The sequence below is a fragment of the Macaca nemestrina genome, chromosome 17 (genome assembly GCF_043159975.1).
Source record: "Macaca nemestrina isolate mMacNem1 chromosome 17, mMacNem.hap1, whole genome shotgun sequence".
In the NCBI taxonomy this organism is placed as follows: Eukaryota; Metazoa; Chordata; class Mammalia; order Primates; family Cercopithecidae; genus Macaca; species Macaca nemestrina.
This window is the reverse complement of record NC_092141.1, coordinates 82259631-82285644: the sequence shown is the minus strand read 5'-3', so window position 1 is coordinate 82285644 and position 26014 is coordinate 82259631. Positions and strand designations below refer to the sequence as shown.

General features: G+C 54.4%; 1 protein-coding gene across 3 annotated transcripts in view; it reads left to right on the top strand.

Moving 5' to 3' along the window:
• LOC105469102 (sidekick cell adhesion molecule 2) overlaps window positions 1-25568 on the top strand; it is a 309641-nt gene extending 284073 nt beyond the window's left edge. For all 3 annotated transcript variants that reach the window (XM_071083534.1, XM_011719697.3, XM_011719696.3), the window contains 7 exons: window positions 641-802; window positions 4514-4639; window positions 10254-10418; window positions 12082-12222; window positions 12486-12624; window positions 14104-14230; window positions 24955-25568. In XM_071083534.1, coding sequence (XP_070939635.1) covers window positions 641-802; window positions 4514-4639; window positions 10254-10418; window positions 12082-12222; window positions 12486-12624; window positions 14104-14230; window positions 24955-25308 — 1214 coding nt within the window. In that variant the 3' untranslated portion in view covers window positions 25309-25568. The remainder of the gene's footprint in view (window positions 1-640; window positions 803-4513; window positions 4640-10253; window positions 10419-12081; window positions 12223-12485; window positions 12625-14103; window positions 14231-24954) is intronic.
• The last annotated feature ends 446 nt before the right edge of the window (window positions 25569-26014 follow it).

The window sequence follows — 26014 nt, the reverse complement described above, 5'->3', positions numbered from 1 at the left end:
TCTCCTGCCTCAGCCTCCGGAGTAGCTGGGACTACAGGCGCCCGCCACCTCGCCCGGCTAGTTTTTTGTATTTTTAGTAGAGACGGGGTTTCACCATGTTAGCCAGGATGGTCTCGATCTCCTGACCTTGTGATCCGCCCGTCTCGGCCTCCCAAAGTGCTGGGATTACAGGCTTGAGCCACCGCGCCCGGCCTTGGTATTTTTATGGAAACACTTCCTGAACAAATATATGATTCTAGTCCCATGGGATGCTGCATAAGGGAATAAAAATGGAGATGGAAGGTATTTGGGCTGCAGAGATTACATTAAACAGGATGGCGAGCGGTCTCTTTTCTTTAGATGCTGATGGACCCTGTGGCTACTCAGTAGACACAGACAGTAGTGGCTTTTCTCGAACTTACTGAGCCACGGAGCCCTTCTCCCTGAGAACAGCAGGCAGGACCGTGCTCTGAGAAACACAGCATGGGCAATGTGGCTGTATGGGCCGGGGGAGTGTTTCAGCCTAACCTCAAGGAGTGAGGCCCCTTCCCAGGGTCCCGGGGCCCAGGCCACGGCCACTGCTTCTTCCCCATGTCCTCCAGTGCCCTCAGTGGGCCCTACGCCTGGTGGCCCCTGCAGTCCCCACTTGTGCCTCCCACAGGCGTCAGCAAGATCGTGACAGTGGACGTGAAGGGGAACAGCCCCCTGTGGCTGAAGGTGAAGGACCTGGCGGAGGGGGTGACCTACAGGTTCCGCATCAGAGCCAAGACCTTCACCTACGGGCCAGAGATCGAAGCTAACGTCACCACAGGCCCCGGAGAAGGTAGGAGAGCAATTGGCCAGGCGTGTCCTCCACACAGCGGTTCAGCCCCCTCAGTCGGAAGGGGCCCCCGGTGTTAAGAGCTGTGCTGGACCCTGGAAACAGAGCGGAGGACAGAGCTCATGCTTTCCCCTGGTGCCCAGTGACCACTCCCTCCGCTCCCTCCTCCTGGATTCCTCACTTTGATTAATGGCATCAGTGTCCTTGGGTTCCTCAAGCCACAAACCCTGAAGCAGCTCCCCCTCCTCTCCTACTTAGGCCCAGTGCACAGGCCTGGCCCCCCCCCCCCACTTAGGCCCAGCCCACAGGCCTGGCCTGGCCACTGCGCCTGCTCCGTTTTTTCTCTCCCCGCTAATTGCGCGGCCTCCTTCACTTCCGTCCTGGAAGGATGCAGCCTGGCAGGTGCCCCTGCCTTTCACCCAGCCAGAGCCATCTTCCCACGCCCCTGAACCACCCCTACCCTCCAGGCAGCGGTTCTCAGAGCAGGGCACACTAAAACGCACATTCCCAGGGTGGATGCTTGGAGGGGTTGATTTCCTGGGGCTGAGATGGGACCTGGCAATCTGCACTTACACAAAAGCCCCTGGAGGCTGTGACAAAGTGGCACCTTGAGAAACACCAGATGGAGCAGGTCACCTATTCACAGCCAGGGCCCTGCCTCCCCCACCTCACCACCCAACCCCTCCGCAGAATGCCCTTTTGTGTGTAACTGTCCCCCTACCGCACCACCCCCTCCCACCCCAGGAAGTCTTCCTTCATCTTCTGTATTGTTCTGTTGCTGTTGTTTTGGTGTTTTTTTGTTTGTTTGTTTTGAGACAGAGTCTCACTCTGTCATCCAGGCTGGAGTGTAGTGGTGCAATCTTGGCTCACTGCAACCTCCACCTCCCAGGTTCAAGCAATTCTCAATCTTCAGCCTCCCAAGTAGCTGGGATTACAGGTGATTTCCACCACGACCAGCTAATTTTTGTATTTTCAGTAGGGACCAGGTTTGGCCAGGCTGGTCTCCAACTCCTGACCTCAAGTGATCCACCTGCCTCAGTCTCCTAAAGTGCTGGGATTACAGGCATGAGCCACCGCACCCAATCGTCTCCTTTAAATGTCCTCTTCACCTCCCTTTCCCTCCCACCCCTCCTCCCCCAAGGCATTTGCCATGGTCAAGGTTTAGCCCTCCAAAGTCCCTGTTACCGGTCAGTGTGGACTGTCCTGTCCTGAACACAAAAGCCACCTCCCAGGCCACTCTGCTGCCTCCCTCCCTAAGAAGGGGTACAGCCCATCCCGGACTTCCCCTAAAATCCCATCTCCTCCTCTGCCTGCCCTTTCAGCCAGGAGTGGCGAAGGCCTCCCCTCCCCAGGGGCCTGATTAGCCTGACTGAGGAGGGGAGCCAGGCCTGGGAGGCCAGCCCATTCTGGTCTGTCACCTGCCCTACGGGCCGTCTTACCCTAATGGCTCAGGCTGGCTACGCTTCACTTTTTCTTTCTGGCCAGTCACTTTCTATTCCCCACAGTCTGGTTCTGCAAAGAAGCCCTGGGCTCTAGGGCAAACTCAGGACAAAGCCTGCAGGAGGGCCCAGGAGCCACCCAGCCGCTGTCCTTCATCTACCTCCAGCTCCGCCCCACACTGCCTCTCACCGGAGCCAGCTTCCTGGGAAACAAGTAGGAGAGAGAGCTGGCAGGCAACTGAGGACCAAGCGTTGGCAGTGGCCTGGGGACAGGAGAGGCCTGTGCGAAGGACAGGTTATTCTATCCTGAGGCTTGAAGTGTCCCAGGTGGGAGGTGGGGAGGTGGAAGGAGAGAAAGGGCAGAGGGTACAGAGAAGGTAGTGGAGGGCACTCTGAGAAAGACAGAACCAGCAGGGCACAGTGCTTCACGCCTGTAATCCCAGCATTTTGGGGGGTCAAGGCAGGTGGATTGCCTGAGCCCAGGAGTTCAAGACCAGCCTGGGCAGCACAGCAAACCCCCTCTCTACAAAAACAAAATTATCCAGGCGTGCCGGTGAATACGTGAAGTCCCAGCTACTCAGGAGGCTGTGGTGGGAGGATCGTTTGAGCCCAGGAGGTGGAGGCTGCAGTGAGCTGTGATCGTGCCACTGCACTCCAGCCTGGGCAACAGAGTGAGAACATGTCTCAAAAAAAGAAATAAAGAAGCCATCCTCCCCACATGGTGTGGGTGCAAGGCGGGGTCTGCAGTGGGGGAACATGCAGCCAGGCAGTGGTTGGACTCGCTGGAAGCTCCTGGCCCCAGAGAACGTACGGGCTCCATCCTCAGGCCTGAGCACTGTCCTGTGCGGGATAAGAGTACGGGTCCTAGGGGCTGCCTGCCCTACCACACTCTCTCAGGCGTGTCCATCCCACCTGACTCTGCCCTTCGGCTGCGGACAGCCTGCTCCTTAGGGAAGGAAGGAAATGGTGCCCTCTAAGGCCGTGGGGTGGGCATAGGGGCCGGGTGGGGCTGCCAGGCTATGTGAGCGATGGAGTGGGCATAGGGGCCGGGTGGGGCTGCCAGGCTATGTGAGCGATGGAGTGGGCATAGGGGTTGGGCGGGGCTGCCAGGCTGTGTGAGCGATGGAGTGGGCATAGGGGCTGGGCGGGGCTGCCAGGCTGTGTGAGCGGGTCCCTGGCCTCCTGTCTGGCTTGCTGACTCTCCAGGGCCCTGGGGGAGCATCAGTGTGAGGCTAGACTCTGCTCTCTTCCTGGCAGGCATCCACAGAGACCCCCCTCACCAACAAACCAGGTGGCCACCCACTCATGCACTGGTTCCCTCCCTCATCCCCTAAGCACAGAGGAAGCACCTACTGTGTGCCCAGCTCTGGGGGTACAGAGCCCCACCTTTGATGGGGAACAGGATTGGAGGTGACAGTATGTGGGATCAGGATTCTGGATGGGCACCCCCAAGAGAAGGGGCTCAGCGCCCCTTGTAGACAGACACCTGGCTCCTCTCACTGCAGAAGTGACTTCCTCTCATCTGCTCCGGCTCCTAGGGCCGGCTCCCTGACTGGCCCACATGCCAGCCTGCTCCTGACGTACCTTCATGCCAGGAGAGTTGCAAGGGGCCCGGTCCTTCCTCCCTCCTCCTAGCAGCAGAGGCTGCAAGGCCTCCTGGGGCATGAACCCCCTCTCCCTTTGTCTAACCTGATAGCAAATGCAGTTGAGGTTGGGGGATTTCAGGAGGGAGGGCGGACATCATATCACTTACTAGGAGGGAGAAATTGTGGACTCTTCAGCCCCATTCTGACCAGCCCCCTCCTCTCATGGGCCCACTCTGCCATCATAGCACCCACCTCTATTCCGCCCCCCTGCTTCCTGCCCCTGATCCAGGACACAGCCTTCAAGCCTTACCTTCCAAAAGGCCCTTACAGGGGTGGAAACTGAGGTACTAGAAGGCTATGTGAATTGATCAAAATCACCCATCTAACACGTTCTGGGCTGGAACCCAGGTCTCCTGACTGTACTCTGGGGACCTTTCTGGACCATTCCATTTGTTTTCTGCCCTGGGATTTGGAGTGTGGAGCAAAGAGGTGGCCTAGAGGGGACAACAGTCCATCCTGGCAGGCCCAGCCTGAGACGCACTCTCAGGCCTCGACATTTGCAGGGCTTCCTGGCGGCTCTCTGTCCAGGGTTGGTTTTGTCACCCAGCGCTCCTCCTCGAGCCCGGGGTGATGGGCTGGGTGGTTGTTCTGGGTTCTATACATCCCTTGCCTCTGTGTGCTGTCTGCAGGTGCCCCAGGACCGCCTGGCGTGCCCATCATCGTGCGGTACAGCTCCGCCATCGCCATCCACTGGTCCAGCGGAGACCCAGGCAAAGGGCCCATCACCCGCTACGTCATCGAGGCCAGGCCTTCAGGTGCGCCCCGCCCTGCTGGGCTGAGACCCCACGGCTCACTGTCTCCCTCCTTCCCGGGTCCCTCCACCTGGGGCACGTGCGTCTGTCGTCCGCCTGAGAAGGCGCCTGTGCTACAGGTGAAGTCACCTGGCCCTGTTGAGGAGTGGGAAACCAGGTGGGGTGCTCCTAGAGCTGGACTCCTGGCTAAGTAACCCCCAGGAGGCCCCCAGAGAATGGCTCTTAGTGCTAGCTGAGGACCAGCTTGGGTTGAGGATTGCTCAGGAAGCCCGAAGCCCGAGCACGTGGCACACGTGGCTCACACACCGAATCCTCCACACGACCCTACTGACGGGTGCCCCCTAACTAAGAAGACCGCAGCTGCCTCTCAAAGCCCTGTCTCTGCCCTCATGGCTGTCTCGGTGGCTGCTGTAATCGTACCAGCCTCTCCTGTCAAGCCTGAAATTGAATCACAAGAACTTCCAAAGCCATCAGATGAGTGACAGATAAGTCACTCCAGGGGGCTGCTCTCCACTGCTCCAGTTTCACCCATCCTGACACCCGCTTGCTGGGCTCTGCTTACTCGCAGGAGCTCGCAGCCACTGCCAGCTCCCTGCGTTGCTAGGTTTCCAAGTTAATCAGAGGTGCCAGAGTCAGCAAGAACAGGAGGCCTGTTCTCTGTATCCCATGGATCCACGATTAGGTGATTAAAATTGAGAAGGAAAACAAGGCTTTGTTGCTCTAGCCCAAATAGCAAATGACAATCATAATGGGACGTCACCAGGCATCTCGGTAGCTAATACTTCTGATGGGGAATATGGAAACATCCCAGTGACAAATTGTTAATACTTTGAGGTAGCTAGGCACTAATCATCCCAATAGCAAAGAGTTAATAATTCCAGTAGTTCCTGGAAGCCACTAGCACCGCTCCTGCCTTAATCACATGCTAAGAATCGCAGTTGCATGTAGCGAATACATCTAGCTGCTCAGATCTGCTGCGTGACCAGAGGATGCACGCAGGGCTGGCTCTCTCCCCACTCCAGATGGTCCCTGCCTGGCCCTCTGGTGCCGGCTGCTGAATTGGCCAGGAGACCACTACGTGCTTCTCCCAACCAGGGCCTGCACCTGTTTATTCCACCCAAGTTGGCCAGCTGGGGTGCCAGGCTATGGAATGTTGGCCCCTGACTCTGGCCCTGTTGATTCTCCAGTGTTTCCTGGGAGGCCCAGTGTGAGACTCTGGTGTTCCAAGTTTGAGGGCTGTGACTTGGTCCACACTGGTGGAATCAAGCCCTGAGCATAAAAGTAAGGACCAAGCCAGGGCCCTGTGAGAAACCAGGACTTGGAGCAGGGCCAGGGCCAGAGAGCAGAGGACAGGATCAGTAACCAGGCAAGGGGAGGAGGGAGGAGAGGGGGCAAGGGGCGTGGTGGCCTGTCCCTAAGGCTGTTTGAGAGCAGGCTGCTGTTATGGGGTGAACATCTCTCCCCTCAATGCCCCCGTTCCTTCTTCTGTGCTTCCCTTCTCATCCTCAGGATGGCATAGCCCTTGTCCTACACTTGCCCCTGAATTGCTTGTGCTTCGGGCTAGGCAAGATAAACTAAATACACCCTCTTTCTACAAGCCAGGAGCTGCCAGGCGCTGCAGACCCAGGGAGGGGTTCGCTGAGGGATTTACAGCCCCAGGAGCCTGTCCTGCACATCAGCCAACTCCTGGGCTGGTGGCTGGAGCCCCAGCGTGACATTCCAGCAGCTTCTGGCCTGGCCTGGTTGCCCCAGCCCCACCCTTTGTCCCTGTGTGGGGTGGAACAAGGGGGTTAAACAGCAGACAGGAGATCCCAGCTTCTGGAAGGCAGGAGCAGAGGCTTCAACGATCCCAGCCCATCCAGCAAACACAGGTCCAACTCCTGACTGCATTGAGCAGGGGAAGTTCGGTGCCAGAAATGAGGTGGCCCCAGGCAGTAACGCCAGCTCTGCTGCTGACAGCGTGGGGCTTTGGGAAGATGAGTGAAGCTTCCTCCAGGCCTTGGTGTCCTCATCTGTAAAATGGGGACAGCAGTTCCTCCCTCTTGCCATTGCTATGGATTTGAAAAGGAAAGCAGGTAGACCCAGGATGCTTGACAGAGGCTAAGTGTCAGCTGTTGTCACCGTCATCATCATTATGACATCATTCAAAGATGAGTGAGAGAATTCAGAGGCATGTGAGGAAAATGGATTTGCACCCTAGTACTAAAATTTCAAGGCATGAAGTTCTGAAACTGGGCACCTCATGCTATGAAAAGGCCAGGGAAGAAAGTTTCCATTTATTTATTCAACAAATGGTGAGAAGGTGTCTGTGCTGGGTGCTGGGCTAAGGAAGACTTAAGATGAATTAGTCATGATCCTTGCTCTTGAGGGATTTCACAGCCAGCAAAGGGGAAAGAGAGAAAGAAACATATTAAACGAAAAGATGGGCCAGGCATGGTGGCTCACACCTGTAATCCCAGCACTTTGGGAGGCCAAGGCAGGAAGATCACAAGGTCAGGAGATCAAGACCATCCTGGCCAACATGGTGAAACCCCATCTCTACTAAAAATAAAAAAATAAAAAAAAATTAGCTGGGTGTGGTGGCACGTGCTTGTAATCTGAGCTACTCGGGAGGCTGAGGCAGGAGAATCGCTTGAACCCGGAAGTCGGAGGTTGCAGTGAGCCGAGATCGTGCCACAGCACTCCAGCCTGAGTGACAGAGCAAGACTCCATCTCCAAATAAATAAATAAATAAGTTAGCCAGGCGTGGTGGCAGGTGCCTATAATCCCAGCTACTCAAGAGGCTGAGGTAGGAGAATCTCTTGAATGGAAGGCAGAGCTTGCAGTGAGCCGAGATTGTGCCATTGCACTCCAGCTTGGGCGACAGAGCGAGACTCCGTCTCAAAAAAAAAAAAAAAAAAAAAAGATGGAGTCGTAGCAGGCAGAGGCTCAAAAACAAATAAGACCAACAATGAGGCTGAGGTTTGGAACCCTGGAGCCTTCTGTAAGGACACCTCTGATGCAGCCTGGGTCCCCATGGCCTTCCCCAAATTGGAAGGATCCACACTGGAAGTGGCAAGGCAGCCCCCTCATCAGGTCCCACCACTGGGTCCAAAATTCAGACAGGACGCCAGAGCATGGAGGCGCCTCTGCTGCAGTGCTCAACTTACACGACTGGGTCTGTGAGAAAGTATGGTGAGGAAAACAAATAAAATCATCATCTCTAGGGAAGGGCGGCCCCGAGCTGGGCACACCTCTGGCGGGAGAGCAGCTTCCACCAGAGGGTGCAGAAGCAGAACGGTGAGATTGGCCACTGGGCGACCTGCCTGGAGCAGGCCAGACAGAGAGGACCTGCGAGCGGGCCTCGCTGATGTCCTTCTACCATGAAGAGCGGGCTGACCAGGCCCAAGGTGACTTGGATACTTTGGTTTCCAAATCAGCCCCGCACTGCCACCAGCAGGAAGATGCACCTCTCTCGGGGCCAGGCTGACCCCATCGGCCCCACCCAGAGCGTGCAGCCAGGGCCCCTCCTGCCCTCCCCACCAACATGATGGATGCCCCAGGGCTATGGCATGGGCTTGCCTCTTCCCCGACCCAGGCAGCACCCACACCACTCCGATTAAACAGCGTGAAGGTGAATGCTATCCCACGAGGGCAAGGCCCAGAGAGCCACGGATAAAGAGCGGAAGGGGATCTGAAGGAAGCTCAGGTGCAAAGGACAGAGGTGGCTGAGGCCAACACGGGGTGAACAGACAGGGGACCCCTGGGGCGCCCGCAGTCCCTCTTTCTCTTCTCTGCTCTGCTCCTAAGAAAGAAGGTGACTGAAGAGGAGCTCGCTAGATCCAGGCAACTTGATTAAACCCACTCGGGAAACCCAAATATTTCCTGTTAGCTGAGCCTGGTGGCTCACACCTGTAATCCCAGCACTTTGAGAGGCTGAGGTGGGAGGACCGCTTGAGCCCGGGAGGTTGGGGCTGCAGTGAGCCGAGAGCACACCACTGCACTCCAGCCTCAGCAACAGATGAGACCCTGTCTCAAAATAATTTTTTTAAAACCAAATCTTTCCTGCAGCTGTTATTTAAAAGAAACGAAAAAGACTGGGTGTGGTAGCTCACACCTGTAATCCTAACACTTTGGGAGGCCAAGGCGGGCCTTGGCCTTCTGAAGTCAGAAGTTCAAGACCAGCCTGGCCAACATGATGAAACCCCGTCTCTACTAAAAAATACAAAATTTAGCTGGATGTGGTGGAGTAAGCCTGTAATCCCAGCTACCCGGGAGGCTGAGGTAGGAAAATAGCTTGAACCTGGGAGGTGGAGGTTGCAGAAGCTCCGCCTCCCGGGTTCACGCCATTCTCCTGCCTCAGCCTCCCGAGTAGCTGGGACTACAGGCGCCCGCCACCTCGCCCGGCTAGTTTTTTGTATTTTTTAGTAGAGATGGGGTTTCACCATGTTAGCCAGGATGGTCTCGATCTCCTGACCTCGTGATCCACCCGTCTCGGCCTCCCAAAGTGCTGGGAATACAGGCTTGAGCCACCGCGCCCGGCCGGCTCACACCTTTAATCCCAGCACTTTGGGAGGCCGAAGCGGATGGGTCACCTGAGGTCGAGAGTTCGAGACCAGCCTGACCAACATTGAGAAACCCCATCTCTACTAAAAATACAAAATTAGCCAGGCATGGGGGACTCGGGAGGCTGAGGCTGGAGAATCCCTTGAACTCGGGAGGCAGAGGTTACGATGAGCCGAGATCATGCCATTGCACTCCAGCCTGGGCGACAAGAGCGAAACTCTGTCTCAAAAAAAAAAAAAAGAAAAAGAAAAAGAACACTCTTACTTTTGTCTCCTGCCACCACCACTGTGTATGTTTTGAATTAGGAAAGGGGGTTAGAAAAACAGGGCCTAGTTAAGTAAAGAAGAGGGTATTCCCATATGGTAATATCTTAGGCAGTCACTTAAAATCATGTTTCCAACCGTTTTTAATGATGTGGAAGACAGAATCTGTAGTGTTCTGCCTGCACAAGTGCTAACTTGTTGAGCCTGTTTCTCTGGACGGTGGTACTGTCATTGGTTGTGACAGTACTTTCTGCACAGTACATATCTTTTAATGTACAGATATTTTAATAAAAAGAATAAAAGAGATGCTCCAAAAGGTGTCTTTTTTTTTTTTTTTTTTTTTTTTTTTTTTTTTTTTTGAGACTGAGTCTTGTTCTGTTGCCCAGGCCGGAATGTGGTGGCGTGATCTCAGCTCACTGCAACTTCCATCTCCCAGGTTCAAGCGATTCCCCTGCCTCAGCCTCCCCAGTAGCTGGGATTACAGGCCTGTGCCACCACACCAAGCTAATTTTTGTATTTTTAGTAGAGACAAGGTTTCGCCATGTTGGCCAGGCTGGTCTCGAACTGCTAACCTCAGGTGATCCACCCGCCTTGGCCTCTCAGAGTGCTGGAATTACAGGCGTGAGCCACCGCGTTTCGTCCAAAAGGTGTCTTTTTCAGAAACTTCAAGGGAGGACCAAGGCCTGCGATTCCGTGTAGAACAAGACGGAACCAACAGGCCCAGCCCTCAGGGAACATAGGACGGGGCTGGGAGCGGGATTTGGGGTTCCCCCTCATCTCCCAGGGCCTCCCTCTCTGTGCTCCTGCAGACGAGGGACTCTGGGACATCCTCATCAAAGACATCCCCAAGGAGGTGAGCTCCTACACGTTCAGCATGGACATCCTGAAACCGGGCGTGAGCTATGACTTCCGGGTCATCGCGGTCAACGACTACGGCTTCGGCACCCCCAGCAGCCCCTCCCAGTCTGTGCCAGGTACCAGCCTGGGGGCTGAGGGAGTAGGGGAGCCCCACAGCAGAGCCTGCAGGCTGACGCGGGGCAGGGGGGAAGGAGGAGAGGCATCAGGGCACCAGGAGCATGTGGCGGGAACCAAAACGCATTGTCCCCTTGGGGCTGTGAAGAGGCAAGTCCTGGTGCCCAGGCCTGGGTCAGCCCTCAAGGCCAGAGGACGCTAGGGGCCTTGATCTTGGGGCTCCCTTTTAAGGACTCCGGAAGCCCCGGGTAGGGGCAGAGCAGAGGGCCCAAGATGCAAACTTCCATGCGCTCATCACCCAGGACGTTCAGGGGCTCCAGGCCATAACTGTCTTTCCATGGAAACCTCCAGCCCCAGTGTGGCAGGGTCAGCAGCTGCAGAGCAGTAGTGACACAGGCGGGCCTTAGGCCTGACTGGGCAGTACCCGGGTGCAGCAGGGTCACCACCCCTCCCGTTTTCCTCCCCTCATTCTTCCTGTCTGGCATGTCTTAGAGCGCACAAAGGGCTCTGCTCTCTAAACCCATGACCCAAAATGTTATTGCTAAGCACTCTGAATACAAAAGCCCCTTCCCGCAAGCAGAGGCACAACTCAAAGGAACCCAGCCTCCTCCCCGTGCCACACATTGCCCACACTGAGAGAACGAAATCTTTTACCCGCATTGGTAAAACCAAATCCTGGGACAGAAGTGCCTCAAGGCTGAAACAGAGAGCCCACCCCTTGTCCACACAGCATGAGTAGTCCTGGCTGGGTGCAGAAAGCACAGTCTAGGGGTTTTGAAAGAAGGGAGCGCTACCTGGAAGAGGTATCTTAAAGACCCTCTCACCATGCTCTGGATCGTGTCAATCTTTCACCTTTTACTAAAGAACCCCTGTGTCCATCCTCCCGGTTCCCGCTGCCTTCTGTCACCTGCAAAAATTTCACTCCAAACTGAACCTCAGGAAAAGCTCTTTCAGCCTCCTGCAGGCCAGAGAAGCACCTTTCCCCATGAGATTGAGGTCTGCTTATCAAGATAGCCCCTAGACAAGCACAAAACAAAAAAAGAAAAGGGGCCGGGAATGGTGGCTCATGTCTGTAATCCCAGCACTGTGGGAGGCCGAGGCAGGTGGATCACCTGAGGTCAGGAGTTCGAGACCAGCCTGGCCAACATGGTGAAACCCCGTCTCTACTAAAAATACAAAAATTAGCCGGATGTGGTGGCAGGCGCCTGTAATCAGTTACTCGGGAGGCTGAGGTAGGAAAATTGCTTGAACCCAGGAGGTGGAGGTTGCAGTGAGCTAAGATCATGCCATTGCACTGCAGCGTGGGAAACAAGAGTGAAACTCTGTCTCGAAAAAAAGAAAAAGGAAAAGTAGCCAACCCACTGCCACTCTCCCCTCCTATGTCCCTGGCAGACATCACTAATCAATCTTAGCACTCTTTCCTGTTGAGCCAGGTAGCCACCTCAGAACTCATCTGACATCACCCCTCCAGGGAGCACTTTACCGACTGATCAGAGTGGGTACTTGAGATGAAACTATCCTTACAGAGGTTCTCCCTCATTCAGAGGGCACAGACCCTGCCTTCCCATAGATTGTGAGCATTTGGTAGGGTCCCAACCAGAGCAGGAGATTTGGAGGGAGGAGGGGGCTGAGCACCCTATATACCTGACTCCATCCATGCTCCAGCCCAGAAAGCCAACCCCTTCTACGAGGAGTGGTGGTTCTTGGTGGTCATCGCCCTGGTCGGCCTCATCTTCATTCTGCTTCTGGTCTTCGTGCTCATCATCCGGGGCCAGAGCAAGAAGTACGCCAAGAAGACAGACTCGGGTGAGTAAGCTGGCACCAGCCGTGCTGGCTGGACTTGACTTTTACATATCTCCCTTTTGGCCAGGACAGGGGTGATCAGGTCCCTCTCCTGGCAGCACCTCTGCTCTGGTGGGTGGGGAAGCCTGGGGTTTCTACACACAATCTCAACCTCTTATGTTGGTCTCAACTCTACCAAGAGAAAGGGGGGATAACCCAGCCAGGTGGGAAGTGGTATGGGAGAGGGGAGGCCACAGTCCAAAGGGTGTCAATCTCCCCGACTTCAGGGAACAGTGCCAAGTCTGGAGCCCTAGGCCACAGCGAGATGATGAGCTTAGATGAAAGCAGCTTCCCTGCCCTGGAACTCAACAACAGGCGGCTCTCCGTCAAGAATTCTTTCTGCCGAAAGAACGGCCTGTACACCAGGTACTGGGCCCTCTGCGGGGGTGGGGGGCCAGGCCCAGCAGTGCCCAGGTCGGGAGAATGCTGGGGAGGGCCATAGAGCAGGCAGTGCTTACCTGGCCATACCTTGTCCTGGGAAACACCATTCAAGCCCCAGGGCTGGGAATGGTCAGCAGAAAGACCGGTGAGGCCCCAGCAGGACAACAAGGGGCCTGTCCCAGTCCCTACCATGCCCAGTCACAACCTGGGGGTGAGGGCGCACTGGGGAGAAATTTACAAGGAGGTAGCTACTAAGAGTTCCTGACAGTGACAGCAGAATGCAAATAACTGGCAAAATGTTGCAAACCAACCTACTGCTGTTCGGAGCCAACTGCCAGGGAAACGGCCCTGGAGATCGTCGATTGCCCCAAAGGCAAGACAGGCCCAGCCAATGCAGACCGAGCAAACACACCTTAGCGAAGGACGCCTGAGCACCCCCATTATCGCTGTGTCCTACCGTCTTCCTCCCCATCTGGGAAACCCTCTCCCCTGGTCCTTATTTCTACCTATTAAAGGACAACCTCCTATCCCCATCAGCCTCAAAGGGCAGCATCTGAAAGCAGCCCATGAGGACAGGACCAGGCTGGTGGCGTGAGTACAGCTGCTGTTTTCTCCCGACTTCTTTCTAACCGCAGCCCCTCCTAGTCCCTACTTCTTATGGCCACTGGGCTGCCCATTTGCAAGGGCACGAGCAGCTGCTAGGGCCCACCTGACCCTCCCCTGATGTGTGGTGGTTTTCTGTTCCCCTGAGCTCAAGAAAGACTGGGCCAGAGGGCTCCTGTCTCCGGCCTCAGCCCTATTGGCATTCCCAGCTCACTGGAGGCGGCAGTCAGGAGGAGTCCAGCCTCACTCAGGAGCTCACAAAGCTTCCCTCTGTCTCTGTCTTAGAGGGACGAAGCTACGTGTGTGTTCATCTAGAGGATGGAGGGAGGGGCTCCCAAAGCCAAGCTCTTATCCTCTGCCAAATCCAGCCTTCCAAAGAAAGAGCTGTTTGAGGCCCCCACAGCAGGCCCAGCCAGGCTGGCTCCGGGGCCCTGCCACATGTAACAAGGGGGCATTTCACACATGGCCTCACCTTCGCCTGCCCTTCCCAGCCTCTCCTACCCACAGTGCACACACATCCAGGCCACTGTGTGCCCCCAAAGCCACTGGGTGTACACAAAAACCCCATTTGCACCAAAGCAACCCCAGGATGTGGGGTCCTGAACCCAGCCACGGTGACATCCCCCCTACATTCACCCTGCATGTTGCCGTGACAGCATTAGCCTGGCACCCCATTTTTCCCTCTTTGCCCTCCTCCAGGTTCCTATCTCCCAGGCCCAGGCCCCTGGAAGGCAGACCCAGGAAGGAGGAGCACAGGGTGGCGGGGATCCATGCCCCCCAGGCCCCGCTGTGGTCTCCCTAGGCCAGGGGAGGCTGCTCTGAGTGAGTGCACCTCTCAGCCCCACTCCCCACTCTCTCTAGGTCTCCCCCCAGGCCCAGCCCGGGCAGCCTGCACTACTCGGATGAGGATGTCACCAAGTACAATGACCTCATCCCTGCAGAGAGCAGCAGCCTGACCGAGAAGCCCTCAGAAATCTCCGACTCTCAGGTGAGGGCAGGAGGGCCAGGTGTCCTGTGGAGGGGAGGGAGCAGCGCCTCCCAGAGTGGGACGGTGAAGGTAGATGGGCTTTCTTCCTTTCCTTCATGGGGCAGTAAAGACTAAAGGGCCCAAGAAATCACCCTGAAGTCATATATGGGCCATTTGTCCCCTCCCAAGTTCTGCTCAAAGTTTGCAGCCAGTGCTAATGGGGTCCCGGGAACCTTGATCATAGGGGGTCCCCCGAAGATCATGGCCCTCTCTACTTTCAGGGGTCGCCCCACAGGCTCAGTTGCTCATTAGGTCTGGCCTGCAAGGGAGCATGCTGAAGGTGTGGAGAGGGAGACTCTGGGGAGAAGGTTGACACACAGCCCTGCATTCCAGGCCAGAGACCTGGAAAAATGCTCAGCTTCACTACTCATGGATCAAAGCAAGCTTCAGAAACAGAGGGCTGGGTGTCCTGGAGCCCCGAGGATGAGACGCAGTGTAGACCAGGGAGATATTAAGCTTTGGAGCTTTGGACCTGAGTGTGAATCCTGGCTTTGCTGCCCGTGACCTGGGATGTCCTGGATATGCCAAGTAACCTTTCTAAGCCTCAGTTTCCCCATCTGTGGAACAGGCAGGGGTGATAATAGGCTCTGTCCTGAGGCCATGGGGAGGATCTGCTGAGATTAGACACAGACAAACGCAGCGTAGAGCCAGGCACACGGCAACCATTCTGTAAATGTCAGCTTTTATATCAAGAGGGGGGTCAGTGCCTCTGGAAGACACTGAGCTTCAGAGGGCAGACATTAGGTGGGTCACGCAGGGACACCGTGTCCCAGGCTTATGGGGGAGGGGCTGTGTGTATTCCAACCATGCAGCCTGACAGCTTCCCACCCCCACCCTCTCTGCCTCAGCCAAGCCTAGTGGTTACTGAGGAAAGGGCCACGAAAGGCCACTGCGTCCCACGCCCTGGACCTTTCTGCCCAGGCCTGGGAGAGGAAGTGAAGGAAGAGGTGCCAGCAGGGAGCTGGGCTGCTGGCTTTGCAGGAGGTGCCAGGAAGCCTGGGATCACGTGGTAGGCCCCGTGGGCTCAGGGCCTGTCACTCACTGCTGTTTTGTTCAGCTCCAGGGTTACTGATGGACTTGGCAGAGCCGAGAAGGCTGGACCTAACTCCCTAGCTCAAAGTTGGCAGGGACAGAGACCCCAACTTAGCATGGCTTACCCAGGGACTTATTGTGGGGCACAAAACCCATGTGATCCAAGTTATAAGATTTTTTTGTTGTTAAGACAGGGTCTTGCTCTGGAGTGCAAGTGGTACAATCTCCGCTCACTGAGACCTCTACCTAGGGTTCAAGCAATTCTCCTGCCTCAGCCTCCCGAGTAGCTGGGATTACAGGCATGCGCCACCACCCCTGACTAATTTTTGTATTTTAGTAGAGATGGGGTTTCACCATGTTGGCCAGGCTGGTCTCGAATGCTTGACCTCAAGTGTTCCCCAGCCTCGGCCTCCCAAAGTGCTGGGATTACAGGCGTGAACCAGTGGGCCCAGCCCCACTATCCCAAAGTGCTGGAATTACAGGCGTGAACCAGTGTGCCCGGCCCCACTGTGGTCCTTATTGAGGCTTCTAAAGAAGTCAGTGCTGCTGCCACTCAGCCAGGTGAGAAGCAACTCGGCTACCCATCAGCGTCTGCAATGCGGAGCCCCCACCATTGCGACCTTCAAGTGGGGGCTGATGGGGATGCCACTGGTCGTTCTCCTGCCTGTGACAGTTTGTGCAAAGGTACATCCCAGAGGATCAGCAGCTGCACAGGCCAGGGCCCCTCCGTTTCAGCCGCCAGGAAAAATGACTGCCTCTCTTTTCAAGGGCACCCCTTCCCCCAGGTCTTTGTCGAGTGGGTTTTGCATATGCTGCCTGGTTTACATTCTGAGTCAGACCACCCAAAACTCACTCTCCAAAATTGGCGGAAATCTGCCCAGTCGTTTTCCTGTGATATGGTAATAAACAAAGCGTCAGTTTGACTTATAAACAAACACACATGATGCGATGTGAGAAAGGCTATAATTCAGCTGTGGGTGATGGGCTAGAGGAGAGAGGGGCTGGCTCTCCCGTAGAGGGCCCAGAGTGCAGGAGAAGGGGGCACCAGGCAGAGGGCAGGATGCATGCAAAGACTGGAGATTTAAAGGCCCCTGACCTGTTTGATGGAACTTTAACACCGCAGCATGGCTGGATGGCAACTGCATTTTCAAAAGAAGAGCCCAAGTCTGGTAGAAAAAAAAAAAAAAAATGTATATACTTAGCACACAAGTAAATCGCAATGAAAAAGAAATTCCAAGCCAATGGCACACACTGTCTAATCTTGATCTTCAGTTTTTGCAATATCACGGACAGCCCCTTCAAGTGCATTGCAATGAAATTAAGCACACTTTAAAAAGAAGATACACGGAGTGAATCTTTTTTTTTTTTTCTTTTTTTCTTTTTTTGAGACCAAGTTTCGCCCTCGCTGCCTAGGCTGGAGTGCGATGGCGCAATCTCAACTCACCTCAACCTCCACCTCCTGGGTTCAAGCAGTTCTCCTGCCTCAGCCTCCCAAGTAGCTGGGATTACACGTGTGTATCACCGTGCCCAGCTCATTTTGTATTTTTAGTAGAGATGGGGGTTTCACCATGTTGGTCAGGTTGGTCTAGAACTCCTGACCTCAAGTGATCCACCCACCTCGGCCTCACAAAATGCTGGGATCACAGGTGTCAGCCACCACACCCAGCCATGGATCATATTTTCTGTACCATTTATTAGGCACCGAATTATAATAGCAAACATTTATGAAGTGTTTAGTAGAAGCCAGGAAGGATTCTAAGGTTTGTTCGTGAATGACACCACTTAAGCTTCAGAGTCCTCTGGGAGGCACTGGTGGCATTAAGGCCATTTTCAAGTAAAGATGATGAAAAAGAGAGAGTTGGGAAGACCCCCACCCCCTGACAACAAGCCCAAAATCCATCCGCCCCCCGTTCTCCCTATGACATCTGCCCTGCATACCAGCACAGGTGAGACTCTGTGTGGTACCTGGGAGGAGTAAGTGCTGGGTTTGCTCTCTGTGAAGCTCATTCATTCATTCCTTGATGCATTTACTCAACAGCTATTTATTCTGTACTCCACAAAACAGAATCAGACGCTATATAGGAATGATGGCTACAGTAGTAGGCAAGACAGACTCTAATGAATGTTGTGTTATAATATGTTATGATTTATTAGGGAAGACCATATGTGTATAAATAACCACGGTTTCATTTCTCATTCAAACATTATGGAAGCACAGTAACTTGAGGAAAAAAGTGGTGAACAAAAGTCTTTCTCTCTTTTTTTTTTTTTTTTTTTTTGAGACAACGTCTCGCTTTTGTCCCCCAGGCTGGAGTGCAATGGCGTAATCTCAGCTCACTGCAACCTCTGCCTCCCGGGTTCAAGCGATTCTCCTGCCTCAGCCCCCTGAATCGCTGGGATTACAGGCGCCTACCACCATGCCCAGCTAATTTTTGTATTTTTAGTAGAGACGGGGTTTCACCATGTTGGCCAGGCTGGTCTCGAACTCCTGACCTCAGGTGATCTGCCCACCTCGGCCTCCCAAAGTGCTGGGATTACAGGCATGAGCCACACCACACCCGGCCAAGTCTTTCTGTTTCTTTCCTGCGGTGCAGAGGCAGATAAAGCACCATAAGGAGACCACTTCCCCTGGAGGCTCAGAGAGGGCTGCCTGAAGGAGGTGGCATTTATTTGAGCTGGGCCTCAACGTGTGAACAGGACTGGGTCATGCATAGAAGGGAAGCGTACAGGTTTGCAGCTGGCTGGAGCCGGATCATGTTCTGCTATCACCCTTCTACTGAATGGCTCTGACCTTTTACCTGTGTTTGCCACTTTTCCATCAGATTGGGCCATGAGTCCAATAGGCTCAGCTGAGACCTCATTGGTTCTCCTTAGCCTGACTACAAATAGGCTCAGCTGAGACCTCGTTGGTTCTCCGTAGCCTGACTGCACCCCAGATCCTGGCAGCCCAAGCTTATGCCAAACAAGAAACACGCTGCAGGGCAGAGCCAGGCCGGGGAGAGACGTTCTGGGCGCCTGCTGTGTGCCAAGCCCTGTGCTTTGTATATTCTCATTAACATCTAGCTGTCCTGCCATATGAGTGAAACCATCCCCATTTAACAGCTGGGGAAACTGAGGCTCACAGAAGTCAAGTGGTATGCCCTTGGTCACAGAGCTCAGAAGTACAAGCAACTGGGATTCAAATCTAGAGCCAGCTTGCTTGGAGGGTCATGCCTACCGCAGCCTAGCCTCGTGCAGCTGCCCAGCACGGAGAGGAGATTGAAGGAAGGAGGTCTTCACTGCCTCCAGCCCCACCCCAGTGACCTCCCTTGAGCCTCCTGAACCACAGACATCTCTGACAGCTGGTTGCAGGGGGAGGGGCACACGTTGCTGTCACTTTATCTATAAGGGCACAGGTAGCACATATGACATTGCTTCTGAGCTGACATTTTTCTTTTTTTTTTTTTTTTTTTTTTTTTTTTGACGGAGTCTCGCTCTGTCGCCCAGACTGGAGTGCAGTGGCCGGATCTCAGCTCACTGCAAGCTCCGCCTCCCGGGTTTACGCCATTCTCCTGCCTCAGCCTCCCGAGTAGCTGGGACTACAGGCGCCAGCCACCTCGCCTGGCTAGTTTTTTGTATTTTTTTAGTAGAGACGGGGTTTCACCGTGTTAGCCAGGATGGTCTCGATCTCCTGACCTCGTGATCCGCCCGTCTCGGCCTCCCAAAGTGCTGGGATTACAGGCTTGATCCACCGCGCCCGGCCCTGAGCTGACATTTTTCAAAGGACATTCTTGGGAGATTTCCAGCTGTCTTAGCACAGGGAGCCCAGAGCCTCGACAAAATTGTGCCTCCAGGGACACAATTCTGAGGTTCTTCAGAGACACACAGAGACACATCACCCCTACCCCACCTCTAATCCAGAGGCTGCAGCCCCTGCAGAGAGACCCCGGCTGGCCCCCCAGGTAGAGGCATCCAGGGGACAGGCGGAATACCCTGCACAGGTGCGCTGCCGGCTTCAGGCTAGAATCAGTGCAGAGCCCTTGGGACCATGGATGAGAGAGGGGCTCCTGCTTCCAGTCTCCCACGGAGTTTCACAGGGTGACTTCTCTGTCATCTAGGGCAACACATTCCTCCCAGACTCCATGAGATTCAACAAGATAAGGGTCCCCTGCCTGACCCCAAGGTCTCAACACCTTCCCTAAGGCTGAGTCTGGTGCCAGATCCTTTGGGCTGGAGATGAACAAAAAATCAAAGGGGCTTTGCTTTGCTTCCTCTTTTCTCCGGGGTCCTGCCTCCTTCTGGTCCCCCCTCCCCACTCCCATCACCAGGCCTGGAGTCTGTGCTCCCCATCCCCAGACCCCAGTAATTGCTGATTGAGTGGCTTTGAGGAGCTATTAAGAGACCAAGAAGACGAAGCAGTCACTTGATTGCCTGGTGGCCTGGCAGGACGGCCCCTGAAAGGCCCCCTTTGTGCTGGGCCAGTCCCTGGGAAGCTGCATTCAATTACCGAGGCCCGTGAGAATTGAAAGCCGCAATAGGAGCCCCTGGTTTCCCCCTCGCTTTCTTCTCTTCTCGCCCTACCCCCACCCCGAAAAGAAACAGATGTTCAGGGAGATGGAGGCGGGAGCAGCAGTCGCTGATGCAAAGCCCTCCTGCTTGGGCTTTGGAGGGCGGAGCGGAGGAAGGGGAAGACCAGACTCTGGCCTGCCTGGCCCCTCCCGCAGCGCGAGCTCTGTTTGGCTCCCTGCTCTTCCTTCTGGTGCCTTCCATCCCCAAGATGCTGCCCATAGAGTGCCTGGGACCAGTAAGCATTCAGCAGATAGTAGCTGGTAGGACGGGGATGGTCTAGATGAGTGGGCTTTGGGATCTGGGCCCCTAGGAGGGCCAGAGAACCCCACTCCCCACCTTACTTCCAGTCCAGACATGCCCCTCTCTTGGAGTTGGGGGTTAGTGGGGAGCGGGCAGCTATCCTTCTTCTCCCATTCCAGCTGCCTGAGCACTGAGTTAGCCTCCCCGGCTTCCTGGCCCCTTCTAATCCCTGCCAGGGGGGCTTTGAGGCTTCTCACTCCATCTCTTCCTTTTCCCACCCAGGCCCACCCTCACTGTCCCCATTGATAATACCTTTTACAGCATTCTCTCCTGGGTTAGCTCATTTCACCCTGTGAACTATGGAACTCTACCCATTTTACAGACAAGGACACTGAGGCTGAGACAGCCTGCTGGTAAGGGCCAGAACTTCCCCATGCCACAAGCTCCTCTCCACAGAGATTCTTTTCCACTGGTCCCACAGTCATCCTGGGGTTCCCTCCTCTGCAAGGCTGCGGCCTGGGGCTAGCCAAAATTCTAGAACCCCTGCAGATGATGCTAACAACTGTTCAAGTCAGTTAGTGGGTGGAGAGACCGAACCTGTAGGGAAAACTGGGGGACATCCCTGTCTGGTCCCCCACACTCACAGACCCTCACTGCTCCTGGGCAGGACAGACCCCCAGCCTCCTGCCTCACAGATCCGCGCTGCTCCAGGCCAGCCTCACTCGGCCTAGCGTTAGGTGCCCCTGCTGGGCATATGGAGTCTCCTGCCCTGCCTATACCCCCTCTTTGTTCTCCTGGGCCAGCAGCTGGGCGGTAGGCACAGAAAGGGGCTTGTATTCTGCTGCATTGCGTCATGGGGCAGACCGAGCCCAGGGACTTTCCATTGTCTTGGGCAGCCGTCTGTGCCTGCCAAGAGGATTGAGGTCCTGGCGGGGGAGTGTCTGCTGGGGGCGGTGGTAAGGAGAGTGGCTGGGGTTGTAGAGGGGTGAGGAGAGGGAGGGGAGGGGCCAGAGAACATAAATTAGCAGATGGACTAGGGAGTATTTAATTCCTGCTGGGAGTCGGGGTGGGGGGTTGTAGGGAAGCTCTTGTTCCCATCCTGTGGTCTCCAGGCAGGAGCGTAGGAGTTAAGAGGTGCGTGGGCTTTAGAAAATCAGGCAGATTGGAGTTCAAGCCCGGCCGGATCACTTCCCCAGCAAAACCCTCACCCTTCCTGTACTTTATGTGCCCCTCAGTACCCAGGCAGCATCGGTGCTCAGGTAGCCATAGGAGCTACAGCACAGAGGTGTGAAAATTAAATCCAGTTACACACGTCAGCATTTCGGACTGTCTGGCAGAGTGCCTGATCCAGTGGCAGGGGTCGTTATAGTTCTGTTCGTTGTAGCTACGTCCCTCGAGATGTATCCCCATCTTATGAAGGACTCTGAGTTCCTGAGAACAAGCCGTGCATCTCATTTCCCAAAGCCCAGACCCTTGGGACAAAAGTCCCCACTCCATCTTCTTTACCTGTAAAGCAGGACACAGCTCCCCATCCCAAACTTGTTTGGATTGGGCTACCTGGGTTTTATGTTCTACTTGGGTTGCTGTGATTCACTAACTTCCCCCAGGCAGGGGCATTCACTGGGGAGGACTGAGGAGGCCTGGGTAGGGTCCTCTGAGCTGCAGTGCCCTGAGCGTGTGCTGTACACTGAAATCGGAGCTTCTCTTCCAGAGAGTTCTGAGGGTGGACCCATCTGTTGTCTTATTAGCTCTCAGAACATGGCTGGGAGCTCAGGGTAGGGGAACGGGTGCACAATGTTTTTAGCTCCACAATTCAGATTTCACTTTCCAACCGAGATGGATTCTTGTTTGGGGCTGATGTCCCCAATAGATAGATGAAGCCCGTGCCTAGGCCATCAAAGTGTCGGAAAAAAAAGTCAGGAATAATTTAATATTTTTATCTTTAAAAAAAACAAAAAACAAAAAACTTCAGGTTGGGTGTAGTGTAATTATGCCCGTAATCCCAACACTTTGGGAGGCCGAGGCAGGAACATAGCTTGGGCCCACAAGTTTGAGACCAGCCTAGGCAACAAAGAGAGACCCCTGTCTCTAAAAAAACAAACAAACAAAACAGGCCAGCCACAGTAGCTTGCGCCTGTAATCCCAGAACTTTGGGAAGTCGAGATGGGCAGATCACCTGAGGTTGGGAGTTCGAGGCCCGCCTGACCAACATGGCGAAACCCCATCTCTACTAAAAATACAAAAATTAGCCAGGTGTGGTGGCGTGTGCCTGTAATCCTAGCTACTCAGGAGGCTGAAGCAGGAGAATCGCTTGAACCCTGGAGGCAGAGGTTGAGGTGAGCCAAGATCATGCCACTGCACTCAAGCCCGGACAACAAAAGCAAAACTCCATCTCAAAAATAGGCCGGGCGCGGTGGCTCAAGCCTGTAATCCCAGCACTTTGGGAGGCCGAGGCAGGTGGATCACGAGGTCAGGAGATCGAGACTATCCTGGCTAACATGGTGAAACCCCGTCTCTACTAAAAATACAAAAAACTAGCCGGGCATGGTGGCGGGCGCCTGTAGTCTCAGCTACTTGGGAGGCTGAGGCGGGAGAATGGCGTGAACCCGGGAGGCAGAGCTTGCAGTGAGCCAAGATCACGCCACTGCACTCCAGCCTGGGAGACACAGCGAGACTCCGTCTCAAAAAAAAAAATAATAATAATAATAATAATAATAACAACGTTAAGGTTTTAGTTACATGAAAATTCTGAACTTTTGTTTAGATTTTTCTCATGCTTAGTTTGTAACCAAGTGTTGTTTTTATGTTGGATCACACGTGGACAGGCACAGGCATTTTTTTACTGCCCGGAGCCTCTAAAGGTCTTAATCTGGCTCTGGCTTTGTACCCAGTCACAAAGTAAATCAGAAGCTGGACCAAGATGATAACTTAGTAGGTTGTGGTTGAACCTCAAAAACATGGCTCTGTGTCAGAGAAGCCAGACACAAAAGGCCACATATTATATGATCCCATTTCTATGAAAGTCCCAAATAAGTTAATCCCTGGAGACAGAAAACAGATTAGTAGTTGCCAGGGGCATGGATATAGGGAGTGCCCGGTGGGGGCAGAGATGGGGAGTGACTGCTTCCTGGGTACAGGGTTTTACTTTGGGGTGATGGAAATGATTCGGGGCTGGATAGAAGTGGTGGTTGCACAACATTGTGAAGGTCCTAATGCACTGAGTCATAGACTTTAGAATGGTTCACTTTCGGTTATGTGAACCTCACTTCAATTGAAAACAAAGCTAGGCTGGGCACGGTGGCCCACGCCTGTAATCCCAGCACTTTGAGAGGCCAAGGCGGGTGGATCACCTGAGGTCAGGAGTTCAAGACCAGCCTGGCCAACATGGTGAAACCCCATCTCTACTAAAAATAGAAAAAATGAGCCGGACATGGTGGCAGGTGCCTGTAATTTCAACTACTCCAAAGGCTGAGGCAGGAGAATCACTTGAACCCGGGAGGTAGAGGTTGCAGTGAGCCCAGATTGCGCCACTGCACTCCAGCCTGGGCAACAAGAGCGAAACTGCCTATCAAAAAAGAAAAAAGAAAACAAAACAAAACAAAACAAAGGTGAAGTAAAGTGACTCATGCCTGTAATCCCAGCACTTTGGGAGACCAAGGCAGGAGGATCACTTAAGCCCAGGAGTTCTAGACCAGCCTGGGCAACATAAGGAGATCTCATCACAAGAGAAAATTTTTTTAAGTTAGTAGGGCATGGTCATGCACCTATAGTCCTGGCTACTCAGAAGGCTGATGTGGGAGGATGGCTTGAGCTCAAGAGGTTGAGGCTACAGTGAGTTAGGATCGCATCACTGTACTCCAGCCTGGGCAACAGAGTGAGACCCTGTCCCAAAAAGTAAATAAATAAATAAATATAAATAAAAGTAAAAATAAAAAGGAAAGAAAATAAAACTTGCCAGGCGTAGTGGCTGATGCCTGTAATCCCAGTACTTTGGGAGAGTAAGGCAGGTGGATCACTTGAGGTCAGGAGTTCAAGACCAGCCTGGCCAATGTGGTGAAACCCCTAAATACACAAAAAATTAGCCAGGCATGGTGGCACATGTCTGTCATCCCAGCTACTCAGGAGGCTGAGGCAGGAGAATTGCTTGAACCTGCGAGTTGGAGGTTGGAGTGAGCCGAGATCATGCCAGTGCACTCCAGCCTGGGTGACAGAGTGAGATTCTGTCTCCAAAAAAAAAAAGAAAGAAAGAAAATAAAAACTCAGGTCTTCTGATTCTATCAGGTATCTCCCAGCTCTAAGCCAACCCCATAGTAGACCCTTCCGGTCTGGGATGTGCTCTGAAGGAAGCAGCAGGCGGGCACAAACGGGCACCAGACCCCCTTGGCAGCGAGGGAGCTGGGAAGCCCAGAGTCCAAGTCTTGAAAAAGGCAGAGCAGGCCAGGCGCGGTGGCTCACACCTGTACTCTCAGCACTTTGGGAGGCCAAGGCAGGTGGATCACCTGAGGTCAGGAGTTTGAGACCAGCCTGGCCAACATGGAGAAACCCCATCTTTACTAAAAATACAAAAAATTAGCTGGGCATGGTGGCAGGCGCCTGTAATCCCACCTATTCAGGAGGCTGAGGCAGGAGAATCACTTGAACCCAAGAGGTGGAGGTTGCAGTGAGCCAAGATTGGGCCATTGTACTCCAGCCTCGGCAACAAGAGTAAAACTCTGTCTCAGAATTTAAAAAAAAAAAAAAAGAAAGAAAGAAAAGAAAAAGGCAGAGCAGAGTGTTGAACCAGAATGCCCTGTGCCTTCCGGCCCCGACCACAATAGCCTATCCCTACGGGGCCACTGACACGCCCTGATTCTCTGTCCTCCCAGGGAAGTGACAGCGAGTACGAGGTCGACTCAAACCACCAGAAGGCCCACTCCTTTGTCAACCACTACATCAGTGACCCCACATACTACAACTCGTGGCGGCGGCAGCAAAAGGGCATCTCAAGGGCACAGGCCTACAGCTACACTGAGAGCGACTCGGGTGAGCCGGACCACGCCGCCGTCACCAACAGCACCAGCACCCAGCAGGGCAGCCTCTTTCGGCCCAAGGCCAGTCGGACTCCAACGCCCCAGAACCCCCCTAATCCCCCAAGTCAGCAGAGCACCCTCTACCGTCCCCCCAGCAGCCTGGCCCCTGGCTCCCGGGCTCCCATAGCAGGATTTTCATCATTTGTTTGACATCGGAAGAGGAAAAAGCAAGAAAGAGAAAAGGCACCAAACTCCTCCTTCGCCCTCCTCTCACCGCCTGCCAGAACACAAAACACCAAGAAACCAAGTCAACTTTTCACCTCCTGAGTTTATTTTTCCAGAGATTCCAGGGCCAGCAAAGCCGGCGTTCAGAGGGAGGGAGAAAACCGTGAGAGGATGTGTGTGGCCAGCAGCTCTTCGGCTTTGAGATGGTGGGGTTCACTGCTCCCTTGGGAATTACGTGGAGCTGAGGAAGTGGTTGTGTCACTGCTGTGGACACAGAGTGGGGTGGGCCTCTGGAGAGAGAGGGGGAGCGAAGGCTGAGGACTGGAGGCTGCCAGGCAGGCGTGGCTGAGGAAGAAGCTTCTGGATGTCCACCCAGCTGCCCCCTTCCAGTCCCTGCGGGACCCCCGGACCCACTGCCACTGCTCTCTGCAAAAAGGATGGGCATCCCAGAGGCCACGCCTGCCGTGTCTCCCTGCTCCTCCTTCCCCTCTCCCTCCATGCACCATCACCGTGGCTGGCAGGCATCGGACAGCCTTGTCCAGACCCCCTGTCCTGTCTTGGCAACCTCTACTGCCCACCTCCCCTGCTCAACTTCTCCACCAAGCATTTGGTTTATTTAGAAAAAGGAAGAGGAAAAAAAAACCTAAAGGGTGAGAATTTGCTTAGCGCCTTCCTTGTTCCTGCATATTTT